Here is a 13,996-nt window from a genome sequence, read left to right on the forward strand (position 1 = left end):
TGTTTAAAATTTTTGGTTTGTTACATCCAGTAAAAATGTTTGTGGTTTGGTAGCGAATTTGAAAATAAAAAAAAATAAACATAAATTTGTTTATGTATATTATTACTAACTCGTGAAACTTAATTATCCTAACGTAAGCACATCATGCGTGGAGCGTGCTAAAAAACACTTTGTTTACAATTATCTTTTTTCAAACGCATCATTTTTACACGTTTTACACTAAATTGTTATAAAAATATTTTATGAATTTCTATGTTTCAATTAACGTACATTTTAGAAACTTTTAAGAATTAAAATTAAAAATAAAATCTATTTTCAAATTGAAACTTTTGCATACTTAATACACGCAAACATCCATACATTCGATCATATAACTGTGTTACGTAGTACATCACATAAAACCAGCCGAATAGGTCGCGTGATATTAAAAATATTTAAGCTCTTATATAAATTTCCCTAATAACTAAGAATGCGGTATAATTTAATCTCTTTTTACCAGGCTTTAAATACTTTTCAATAAATATTTTATTTTTGCATAATTTATAATTTCTTAGGAAATAATTTGTGTAATGGCAGGCCGACAGTTTACTGGCTTAAGTGTGCTTTGAACGAGTTTGCGCCCGAATTATTCCTTCCCGTAACTAATTGCATAATTAGCAATATAATTTATCGGAAGAAATAATAATTACGGAAATGCACATATTACAATACTTCAAAAATTAAATAATACAAGAGACAATAGAAATTCTACAACAATATTTCCTTTTCTTGTATCCGTTAATGCCGATATAAAACATTGTTTAATATGGAAAGAGAATCGGAACAGGTGAATATTTATTGCTCGGACGGAAACAAAATTCGATTGAGCAGATCTTTTCTAATTCAGAATTGCCCCGGGTTCAATTCGGAACTGATTATGGATCCCACACTGGGACAATGTTGCGTCCGCGTGAACGTTACGTCCGGTATCATGAATCAATTGATCGGGTAAGTGTTAAAATAGAATTGGTTAAGTCTCAATTTTCGCGCAATTACATTAATATTTTGCACAAGATTCATAACAGACGGAGAAATTATATTCGGGTCTGTCAAAGACGCCATGGTCATTTACGAAATAAGTGAAAAAACCGGTAACATAAATATGGTCGATCGCTGCCGGGATTTCCTGATCGAAGAAATGAAAGTGAGCAACGTTTTTTCCATTCACGATTTCGCCCGCAAACACGAAGATCTCTTCGTGCAATTTCATTGTTGGAAGCTGTTTACCTCGTCTTCCGACGAAGTACTGGAGAGTGAAGACTTCTTAAACTGCGAAGAATCGACCGTATCCATGTTCCTCTCCCGTCCAATTTACAGAAATACGAACGAAGTTTCCCTCTTCTTGAATATATATAATTGACGACCAGACGAATTTCTCGGAGCAATATATAGGAAGCGTCCACTTCCAGCGAAAACAGGGAGCTGTATCGAAGAAGCATGCAGCCCTTCTTTCATTTAATTTGATTTGCGACTATGTCGCGCTTTCCTTTAAAGGATTACGTATTCGACAAAAACGTATTGAGCGACGAAGAAGTAGAAGGATTGAGAAGATATGCCGATAACGATGCCACCACTTCACTGCCATCCACTATTTGTCAAAATACTCGAGATAGAAGATACCAATCTCGGTCTTCTCTATTTACGTATAAAAATCGGAGAAATTTAGAATTTACTGAAGACAGACCGTTGCCAAAATTTAGTACGTTCTTCTGCCAAGTTTGGGTAGAAGAAGACTGTTTCGTTACTTGTCTGAGTCTTCCGATATATTTCGAGCCGTGCCACGAGAAAACGTTATTCTCACCCGATTTCTTCCATCGAGTGATGAAAGGACTAATCTTCCTATCGACTATTTTGCTAAAGTAATCTTATCCAAACCGTTGTTCCTGAAGGCGAAGTCGAACTCTTTATTCAGAGTCGAAGTTCAGAATGAAGAGTTAAGGATAAGAGATGAAATTTTTCTGAAGAAAGAAGCGCATTATTACGTTTCCGATGACGAATTTGATAGAATAACGAGAGTCTCTTCAAACTTCGTTAAACGGCGGAAGTTTTGGGTGAAGTTTTATTTTGACATGAATTTCTTTTTTTAATTTTATAACTCTCTGAATTAAAATTTGGATTTTAAGCAAAATTCTATTTTCTGCATTCTGGTCTACGTTGATAAAGTGTATTTTCTCTTTAGGCGAAAAATTGTACGAAATAAAATAAAATGAAATTTATCCCGTGTTTGGTCTGGTTTGATGGCATAAGGCAAAGCCACTCGGATGGCGATCTGCCAATGGGCATGCCTCCCGAGAGGAGTTCATATAGGTAACTTGTTACTATTTAGATATTTGACCGATGAAGTAAACTAGTAGAATCTCATGTCAGCAGTCAGGAGGATGAAGTCGCAGTGTTCTCTGGTTTATACCGCTCCACTGTTGGATTTGTTGTGAAACAACTGCTAAACAATTATACTTATACCTCTTTTTGTGCGACTGATATGTTCCAAAAAGGTGGGTTAAAAACTACAGTACCTACATTCTGTAGAAAAATGCTGAATAGGATCCGGAACGTCGATAGGACGCAAAAACAAGCAATTTACAAAATAAACAGGAGCTTTTACTTCCCCGCTGTTATGTATATGTTACCGGTCAAACCCGATTTCAGGCCAAACTAGTACACAAGAGAAAGTACTGAAATCGTGTCAGATTTGACCCTCTGAGTATTTTCTAATTTCCACGTTTTAAGCCTGAAAAAAGGCAAAACTACGGAAAAAAATTTCCATGCTTATTACATTTTAGTTGTGAAAGGTCGAGGGAATGGACAATAGGGAGTATCTCGCGTGGGGTGGACTTTTTGAATATTTTACTGGTTAGCATTTACAAACTTTTATGAAACGTTCCATTCTACCTTCAAAATTAAGTATTTACTGTCATTTTATAATATTTAAAATATAAAGTTTTGTAATAAAATCTCGTAACGGATGGAGCCAAACAATTTTATTTATTCATTATGATTAATAATATAAAAGTTATTTTTTAAATAAAATGTCATAACAGCGGGAAAGCTACGCAACTCGTTGCTAGATTTTTTAACAATAACACAATTTTAGCTAAATTACATTTAAAAATTTCAGATAAACTGCTTTTTTTGGTGTAAAAAATCGATCGCGTGAAAAGAAAAATTTCTTTTGTCAACCGAGTTATTTTAAAATCGCATTTTAAAAAAGAGATAGGTGCGCTGTAGTTATCGGGTGTTGTGTTTTTAGTTTAACAAACTTAAATTATATGCATAATAAATTTTATACACAATATTTATCGGCATATAAGCAATTTTTCCCTAAAAAGTTGTCTCGAAATCAGTAGGTCTTACAGGTCATAGGAGAAAATTTTATGTGTGATCGGGTAAAATTCGGGTGCTATGAAACCCGAGATTATTATCAAGTCATTTAAGAGTAGTGCATTAGTTATGTTCCTTGATGGTGCCGAAGATGCTTTATTGTCTGAAGAAACCAAAAACAAAAGATGATTTATCGAGATATGAAGATTTGGATTAAAACGTTTAGTTTATTATACTGTAATCTTATATTTTTCCTTGACACGTAATGGTTTTGCAGAAAAAAGTCGTCTCATCAATGTAATTTTTTCCTAAAACATGATCCCGATGAAAGGCTGGCTCTTATATGTCGGCAAGTACTTTTTTTTTTAAACTCTTTCCGCCCTGTGGGCACTAAGAGGACCTCTTTTAGAAGGTCCATTATCGGTTCGGCCAGGCCCACAATGGAGCGACCGGGTGGTGAGGGACGGGACCCGACATATCCGAACGGACTGTCGACAAGTACTGTACGTTAAACTACTTTTTTCTTAACTCTTTCCGTCCTGCGGGCACTAAGAAGGCCTGTTGTTAGCAAGCCCGTTATGAGTTCGGCCAGACCCACAATGAGGCGGGCTGGTGGTGAGGGACGGGGCCCGATATATCCGGTGAGACCACCCCCGAAAAATTAGAACGAGCAATTCGAACAATTGTTAACGGAATGGAATTACTACCGATCACGTCTTTCCAAAGACTTCACATAAAATTACGGTTATTCGGACTGACAATAACGATAAAGAAAAAACATTTTTCAATAAAAAATGATAATTCGGAAGAACTTCAGCGGAAAAGGAATTTCGAAGAATTCCAAGAATACCATAGAAGAAAAAAATATAGCAACAAGTTGCATAACTTTCCGACTATTATGAGATCTTATTTAGAAAATTTTATATAAAAGTTATTAAAATTATAACTTAACAGATGGCGCCACACATAATTTAATTATGAGATTTTCGTTATAAAAATTTTTTTATATTTTTAATTACTATAAAATAGCAAAAAGTTTAATTTTGAAGACACAGACGAGTTTTATAAAAAAAAATGTAAATATTAATGACGATTTTACTCGTTATTAAGTCTGACCATACTGGAGATACACACGACCCCCTGTATCTTCCCACCCTTTCTACCTTTAACCACCAAAATTTACTAGCATCAATACCCCTCGTATAAAAATGTGCCACATTTCATTACTTAAAATTTACCCCATTCTGAGATATTAAACGAAATAGACTCCAACACACATCCACGGAATTGTTTGCCTTTTTTTACTTTTTTGGATTTGGGAGGTGTCAAAACATGGAGAATTGCGAGAAAAAAAACTCGGAGGGTCAAATTTGACACGACTCCTAAACTTTTCCTTGTTACATATACATAACAGCCGGGAAAGTAAAATGGCCGAAGCAAAGTGACGAGGAAAATTTAAGGAAAACCAAATATCGCGTGAGTCGTTTCGTTCTCTTTTAATTTAATTTTTTATTAGAATTATCTGACAATAACTGAAGATTAAAGCCTACTCATTAGTTAATTAATAATATAAAAATTAGTAGAAAACGCCAAGAAACAATTGCTTAATGTTACGATTACTTCTATCGATACCCAGATGCAGCGTTACGCTCCGCGCACAGGGAAACAAGCCAGTGAGTTTTAGAATTATGCCGTCGTTACTTCCATTTTAAGAGGCCATCATCTGGCTATAAAGTATAAAGCCACGACTACGGTCCAAAATGGCGACTAATCTAGCAGACGATAATACATTTTTCTGCGTAAACCCTTGCCATCTTTTTGTATAGGAGGAATTTTAAGATATTTGAAGTATTTATTCTTATGTCCGTATTATACACCGGATAAAGAGGTGACTTATCGTATTCCATCAAGGAATCTCGTTAACATCACGTTTTATCCACTCCACTGTTGGTGGCTGGGTCCTCGAGAGGTGGTAGCTGGGAATTATTTCCCGTGCCTCGAGAAAACTTAGTGTCCATATTGGTTCCTATAAATTCTCTCTATAAATTTATGTTATTTTTACTGACAAAAGAAATAAAATTTTGAAGACTGCTTTTTATTAATAAAGAAAACATTCTACATATTTTTTTTATTTAAAAAACTGGCAATAGGAGCCGTAAGGAGCCGACGCTGACTCCATAAAGTTCTAGGTCTCCCTGCTGAAAAGACGGATAGTTATCGTCTCGTCTTTCTAATGTCGGGAAATTTTGCTGAATAGTCGGCAAAGTCATTCCACCAGAAGATAAAATCAAAATAATTTATACAGTGTATGTTTTTTTATATTAAGATAAATACAGAAGAATGAAATAGGAGAGAATGGGGTAAGGGCTCCAGCCTTCTTGACTGGTACATTGTATGAACTATCGGTATCAGCCAACAACATATAATTACTAGACCCCGAACTGGGCCGCCATCTTTGTAGCAAATTGAACGTGCGTCCGCCATGACGCTTTCAGCAGAAAGCTGCACACCTGCAGGAAATACTGATAGAAATACTACGACTGTTCGTCACATAATTACACAATTTTCGTGACTAATTTGCAGAACTGATAAATAATAAATAAAATAGTCAAAAAGCTTTGAAAAATATTAAACTATTCTTTAATAGTAAATACAGTACCAGTAGTTAATGGAGGAATTTCATGCATTTTGAAGTTCTCGTAATCTGCATATATTTTGAAAGTAGTTGTATATTTATTAAATACTTTCGTGTTTATAGTTCGAGACGAAAATTATTCCTAGGTGGCGCATTCGGTTCCGTGATTTATTGATTTACTATTGACAGAAAAAGTATTATGTATTAAACTAAAAAAATTACCCAGATAACAAAATCATCGTGTTTGGAAGATCTATAATCATTTTTTCTAGAATTATTAATTAAAAATAATTGTGCCTTCGACTACAAATTAATTGAAAGATACAGTCTCGTGCTTAATACTTCAATTAGATGCTTGGCTATGGAATATTTATGAGAGTTACTATATAAATAAGAAATCATTTAATAGAGTTGATATTCTGTATTAGCATAACTTGTTTAATGTATTCGACACGAATCTATGATCGATTTAACAGAGGAAAAGTCGCGCGTGTGAATATTTAATAAGAGAAAATCCCGATATCGATATGTTTCGGAAATGCTTCGAAAATGTTAAGAGTTCTTAACAATAGCTTCCTGCAAATACCTCACCAATGCCCCGACCACGTGTCTAACACCTAAATAGGAGGCAGTTTTCCATAGAAAGACCTTTCGGGAGGCGTCTTTCCCTTGGAGATCATAGAAGAAATATTTTCTTCACAAAAAACTTCAAGTTTCATGCCTTTGATGCAGAATAGAAGAGCGCATTTTTCTGATTTCAGACTTAGTTCTTGCATTTTTCTTTAGTGTTGTGTTGTATTTTTTAAAACAGTAAAAACAATTATGAGATAAAAAAAATTCTGCACCGCCCCCGGTTGGGATCGAACCAACAACCTTTCGGTTAACAGCCGAACGCGCTAACCGATTGCGCCACGGAGGCTCGAGTGTACGATCTCTCTAATCGCCTTATATCACTGTCAACTAAAGTAATACTGTCCAATAATATATTATATATAAATCAATTCTTGTTGGTTTGTCCTGTATATAAATCTTTATTCTTAAATCGATCTGGACTAAAGTTTGTATGACTATTACTTAGACTCTAGAATAGATACTAAGCTATATACTACCCCAATATTTTGGGGGTAGTATATAGTTTCTGTATCCGACTCGCTGTCTTTATATAAAACACCATCTGTTCGAAAAAATCATAAATAAATGCCGATTGTAGTTGGTTTGTTGATAATAGATTGTTGGTTTGCTTGCCGACACTTTCCAACTGGCTTAATGACTGCCTAAAGGCATCATCACTCTGTAATTGCGTTAAAAAATAGCTTTATTCAACGAATATGAAGGTTCATCTATCCCAGAGAATTTTACTAAACAACTTTTGTGTATGGGTGATGGCAAATTCACTGAAGATCCAGATACTAATTTGATAACATTTACTACATAAACGACAAATGGATATACGAGAGATAGTGGCGCCCGCAGACTTTAGGATAAAGATAGAGGCTGTTTTAACAACTTAGCCTGTAGAAGAAAAGGGGAAGGGAGGGGAAGGGAGGGGTTAGAGTGGAAAAGTTAGGAAAGTAGAAGTGTGGGACCTCTTCGCCACTTGCCTCGCATTTAACAAGAAAATATAACAAAATATATACATAGAATGCCATTCAGGCAGAAGAGTCCCTATGGTTAATAACACCAAAGGGAAACAAAAAATATACAGATAATATAGGTTATATACAATATTTACATGAAGAATTCTTTGTAGACAAACTTGATTGCCAGCCCAGACTGGCAAGTAACATATAAGCTACTGTGGTGGGTTGAGATGAAAAGTAGTTAGCTGCTGGTTTGATAGATTGTACAGCTTTTGATGTAGTCATTCAGGAGTCTAAATGCCTTGTTGTTGGTACACAAAAAGTCGAGTCGTGGGGGCCAATTTTGGCCATTGTTAAGGCAGTAGCCTATCATTTCTTGTCGTTCCGAGTCGTAATGGGGGCAGTCCAGTAGATAATGGAGGGTATCCCCTACAGTAGTATCATCACAGTCACAAGTATCTTTGTCAGTTTTTCCAAACCTTAAGAGATAGGCCGGGAAATTCCCGTGTCCGGTGACACATTGAGTGAGCCCGTATGAGGGAGCCAAATGATGCAGCTGTTGCCGTTTACTAATAGATGGTAGAAATTTGTAAGTTGTCCGTCCAGTAGTTGAGTTGGTCCATTCATTTTGCCATTCTGTCATGATCTTTTCATTAATATAGTTTTTGATATAGCTAATGGGTAGCTTATGAAAGGAAGGGGTGACTTTTAGAGTGGTCACCTTTCTAGCAAGAGCGTCCGCACGTTCATTACCAGTAGTCCCACTGTGGCCCTGGACCCAGTTGACAGTAATGTTCTTTCTTTTAAGTAGATTATTAGCGAGAAGGTATGCTTTCCTGCCTGCTTCTGTCTGGTTGGTAGTACCATTTAATGTATGAAGAACGTAGTGGCTGTCAGTGTAAAAGTCTATGTTTCCTGGATACTTCTTAGGATTTTTGGTAATGTGAATCAGGGCTTGTAAAATTGCCCACAGCTCCGCTTGATTATTTGAGCAGTGGGCAGCTAGTTTGTGATATTCTTCCCTTATAATATTGTTATCAGTTGTGTTCATGATGATGTAGGCAGCACCTGTGCCCTCATTATTTTTGGCTCCGTCTGTGTATACTTGCCACTGAGAATGATGATTGGTGATGTTAGCATTAAAATTTACCGGGATTGAAGCAGTATGGGCCGGATGTTGGTTGTACACCATCTTGGAGGAGCAAGTGTCTATCCCATATTGTTGTGCTTCATCCTTAATGTTTTTGCAATTAGTGTGGAAATCTTGCTGGGCCGTGTTTTGGTTCACGTTCATTATGTTGCCATTCGGTTGGTCGTGGAGAATATTCCAAGTCCAGTTAAGGGATTTGATCTTTAGGTGGAGTGGCGCCCGCAGACTACAAAAAAGGGTTCAGAAGCTATAAGAAAGGACATCATACATTATGCAAAGAGCTTCGAACTGTACGATTCATCGTCCGATCGGCACTTCCACTAGGTGGCGCTGGTTTCACTCGGTGTTAACCAAGGTCTGTACAAGAAGGTCAAGACACGCGTGACCTTCTTCTTGAGCCGCCATTTTGGGGTATTTTGAGTCGCATGTTTTAAGCAAACTTGTACGAGCAGTCAGTTTTATACGACATTAATTAAACTAAAATTGCATAAATCCAGTGATTTCCAGTCAAAATTATAATAATAATTTCGATGATTATGCAACCCCAATTTTATGCAACTTTTCGATCAAATAGTTTAAAAGAAACAATCATCCACATCATTTGCTGTCGTGAATGAAACTAATTAAATAGGTGCTAAAACTGATGCAATTACATATATAAGCACTTCGTAAAGTAATGCAATAACATAGGTTATCCAAAATTTTATTTTAAAGCATTTACCAATACAATATTAATGCATTAAAAAATAAATACTGGACTAATGTTTAATTAATGAACATTTTTTTACTTTACAAAGGCTTAAACGTCATATTTTCCTAATTACATAAAATCTAGTCATAAAGGATAATATTAAACACAATTTGATAATATTTTTAACAGAGCTTATCTGAGATATAACTTCTTTCTCTGTAAACACACAAGATACAAATATAATAAAACACCATTTTCGGAAGTCAGCAGAATTACGCATAAATGAGCTTTTGCTTCCATACAGTTTTTTTACATTCAAAGTACTGTTCATATCTCTGGCAAAAATATGTAATCTCACTGACAGAAAAGTTGAGATTAACAGTTCAAACTGAGATTCTTCGAAATGAAGCTGAACAACAAATAATTTAATGTGAGCTCACGTATACATCTCAAAGACAGTACCTATAGAAAAATACATATATATACACTATCCTCACATAGTTTAGAATGTTCAGTTGTCTGCCACTTATCCCGTCTGCAGTTCTGCACCCATTTCGCTTTCCTCTGCTTATCTGCAGGAAATCTAAACAATCGAAGGTCGGTAGACTTACTTTTATAATTAGGTGCCACAGAATAACCCATTGTTTAACGTTTTGAGTATGTATATACGTAATAATAGTCGACTCACGCAGGAACCACGTGTGGTGATCTCTATCGATATGCCCCAACATGGCCGCTGCCGCATAGAATCACGGGAGCGTGTCCTGACCTTCTTATACAGACCTTGGGTGTTAACTTGCCCTCGAAACAAGAGGTTTTGGTCAACATACGACGAAGTTGCATGAGTCGATGGACAAATACCTTCATTAGTTTCTTTTATATTTGCAGAATAGGTTAGAAGTCACGAATTTTCTGTTGATTAGGGCCCCTTAGCGGATTAGGATAAGGGCAGCCGAGAAGAAAAGGGAAGGACGTGTCCAAGTGTTTCAATGTACGGGCGCCCCCCCCCCGACGAGAAAGCATTATTGGCGTCTAAAAACAAATGCGTGGCCGAATTGAATTTGCATATTCATTGATGGCCACGATTTGACAGCACAAGCGTTAATTTATTCAATTTTTTAATTCCTAGATATTCGTATATTTTTCTTTTTATACTGTTACTTTCTTTTTTATTTATTTATTTATTTCGCATCTATTATTGCTACAATGTTTAGCAACTATTTAGTTACATCGGCAGTTGCACTGTAGCAACAGTGGATGCGAAATTTTGATTGCTTAATTAACCTATACACCTTCTTCAATTCTTTAATTCGGTGTTTTGTTTCTCCCGTAAAAAATATTTGCATCTGCATCGAAAAAGAGCGGAAAATCGCCATCTTAAAGTTCTGTGTATTAAATAAGTGAAAATAATGTCGATGGCAGTTTCTTTCAATTAAGACAGAATACGCTTAATGGAAACATCTCCGAGGAAGATAAATGTTACGTCAGTTCCGTTGTAAATTATGCGACTCACCACACTTTAACAATGAATTAGCACAGTTGAACTGAGTAATACCTAATTGTCTTGATCAAATAATACCAATATATGTATATATATGTACACATACATATAAGTTTTCCTTGATATTGCAGTATCATATTTTCTTTTATACTTTAAAAGTGATGTAAGTAAAGATTAAAATGCCAAGAACACGTTTTGTTTCCGCTGTAAAACCGAATACAGAAGACATACAAGCGTTACTAAAAAAACATTTTTTGTGAAACAAATTTATTTGGAAAAGTGGGCCAGAGCTACTCCACTGACAGATAAAGAATTAACAAGATGTTACATATGTGATTTTCTCTTGTATGGAAGATTTGTCAGCGCACAATAATTAATAAATGGACAACACCTTTGCTGCAGTGCTCACAAATTTACCAAATTTTCCCGAGTATTTGATCAAAGCTTTACCACCTTGGGAAGATCCCGCCGGGTTAAAAACGAAAACAATAGCCACGTGATATTTTGTTTCTTACTGTATTTATATTTCTTTTTAATGTTATTTGTTTTTTCCCTTCGTAACTGCTTTATATAAACAAATTATAAAAGGATAGTGTCGTGTATGATATAAACGATTATTGCACGTATGCTAAAGAATAAAATAGAAATTATAAATGAATTTATTAAAATCCCCTACGTGTATATTTGTCTCTTCATCGTTTACTTTTCGGCGAAATGAAATTTTCTTGATAAACAGATGAAGGATTTGTCGAGTCATTTTTCTCGTTTAGTAACTTATTAACCCTGGGTGATGGTGATTTCGTTACTGGAAGTATTACTTAATACAAGTTTTGTCGACTCGTTAATTGATTTCATCTCTATTTTTCGATAAATAATTTTTTGAAATTATTCAAACTTTTTGGCTCTAAGTTGAATTCTCTTACTAGATAGATTAGTTTGGGAAAATAGTACTAATAAACCTATTAGTTCTGTTCAGGTTTAGTTTCGCTTAGTGAGGAGGAGTGGTAACTTAGCGTTGTATGCCAAATTCTCGTCTACGTGGGTTGGTTCGGACTCGTAATGGGATCGTCCAGCATGGATAAACGACTTATATCTTGGTATATCATGAAGACTTGGATGGGATCCGAACCCCGATCCTCCGTAGTAGTAGCTGATTTCTCTTATCGCACGGCTTTTGTTTCATTTATATGTCAATTTACGACGGCAATTAAATTTTTATAAACAATTAAATAATCGCTCGACGAAATATCTTTAACATCGCAAAGAATTGAACTGGTAGATCAGATTGCACTCGAATTTTTTCTCTATTTGCGGATTTATGTCACGAGGAAATGAATGATGATGAAACTTAATATCTCGATACAACACATTTCTTCCTTTTAAAAATCCAATAACAATTGTGAAATTGGGTCTGTCAAATTCTAGATTTTTATCGGAAATACTGAAATTGCAATTTTGTAATTTAAATAATTATGACGACATATTTTGTAAGTTCGCTGTTATGTAAATTAATTGCGAAGAAAGTTCGGTCGCGCAATTAAATTATCTAATTTTCGGCAGAGACTACTTCCGGTGCCAAAATTTGAGAATTGGCTCCAAACTTACCAGATATCAAGAAAAGGTTTAATTTCATGGAATTCTGCAACCCTAGGAAGACTTTCTATGGGGAAACTGACCCCTATTTACGTGTTACGCGCGTGAAGAAAATCCAAAAACTGCAAGTCCTCTCCGGCGGTGAGGCGCGAACCCGCCACCAGTTTTAGTCGTTGGGTGGTTTCGTCTGTTCGGCACCGACGAACCAATAAAAGTGATGTTATAAGCTTGTACGTTAATTGCCATTTTAGAACTTGCTGCCAAATTATAAACGTATTTTTATTAAATGCTAGGCTTGTTGTGGGTCTGAGTGACCGACTTCCGTGAAAGACCACAGATCCAAACGGAATAACGGGTCTAGTAGATTTGGTAGATGGGACCCGTTGTATTTGGTGATAATTTCAGGATTCGAATCGTAGTGCTCCAGAACAGTTCCTAAAAGATTTCTAGAACTTCTTTGACCATTCAATAGTTACATTTCTACAATAACAATATATAGCTTTCCTTTTATTTAGGGTGTAAATTTATAATCGTTTTATTTTATTTTCAATAATAAATTTCGAATTTTCGTAATTAATAGCACAATTAATTCTTAAATCTAGATCCAGACGATAATTACTATCGTCTAGATTCTACATCCACACGTATTTTTACTATTATATCGAGAGAACTGATGCAATTTCAACAAAGAATTTGCTCTATCATTGGCTTTATCATTAGATAAAAGTATTAAAAAATGTGATTAAAGAGACTAATTTCAGATTTTAAATTCTTGTTCTCTGTCCTTTCCAGATAAAACTGTTTGTAACGATAAGTCTACACAATTATATCTATAACTTTATCTACAACATCGTATCGACTATACTACTATTTCTTAAGTAACTATTCAATAATTTCTGGTTAATTTACGTGTCAAAGGTTGGTTTGTTGAGATATGGAGGGAATGCCACCCGGAAGGATTTTCTACGGAAATCGGCTCCTCTTTAGACATTGTTACACCAAGAAAACCCGGAAAACTCCAGGTCAATCGGGCGCCAACCCGCGACCAACTACCGGTGTTTGATAGTTTTATTCACTAGGCCACTGGTAGGCTTCGAAGTTTGGAGATTAGTCTTGTCACATGATAATAAGTTTCAATGTTAAAGATATTGCGATAATTTGATAAAGTATCTAAGACAAAGATAAGTTTTACTGTGTTGTGTAGGCTTATCGAAATTAAATTATACCAGTATTATTTTCGACAATCTTTTTTCCCCTGCTGTGAGTCGAGATGAAAACGTTTTTATCGGCTTTCTGTCGCATACTTCCATTGGCTGACAGGAAAATTTTTAACTCGCTTTGTGAGGTTACCTCTCACGTTTCGTCATTCACTCTAAAGCATGATTTACACGATGCAAAGAAAGTTTTTATAGTACTCTTATACACAGTGAAGTAATTCTTGCCAGTTTTGGTTAAACAGTGAGTTTGTAAAAATGACAAACATGCAAGC

At 35.4% G+C, this 13,996-nt stretch overlaps 1 protein-coding gene and 1 non-coding gene across 3 annotated transcripts in view; one reads left to right on the plus strand and one right to left on the minus strand.

Moving 5' to 3' along the window:
• Positions 1–570: 570 nt before the first annotated feature.
• Positions 571–13,996, plus strand: part of LOC136976673 (uncharacterized) — a 124,198-nt gene continuing 110,772 nt past the window's right edge. The window contains exons 1-2 of one of the 2 annotated variants that reach the window (XR_010880969.1): positions 571–987; positions 1,054–1,857. Coding sequence is in view for 1 of the 2 variants with exons in the window: in XM_067272036.1 (XP_067128137.1) it covers positions 806–987; positions 1,054–1,399 (528 nt within the window). In the remaining variant the exon portion in view is untranslated. Of the gene's footprint in view, positions 988–1,053; positions 2,309–13,996 lie in introns of those variants that run through there. The other variant, XM_067272036.1, reaches the window with a different exon arrangement.
• On the minus strand, positions 6,838–6,911 carry TRNAN-GUU (transfer RNA asparagine (anticodon GUU)). Its single transcript has one exon. It is a non-coding gene; the product is annotated as a tRNA-Asn (tRNA).

The sequence above is a fragment of the Centruroides vittatus genome, unplaced genomic scaffold, assembly GCF_030686945.1.
Source record: "Centruroides vittatus isolate TY-2023 unplaced genomic scaffold, ASM3068694v2 contig_1112, whole genome shotgun sequence".
In the NCBI taxonomy this organism is placed as follows: domain Eukaryota; kingdom Metazoa; phylum Arthropoda; class Arachnida; order Scorpiones; family Buthidae; genus Centruroides; species Centruroides vittatus.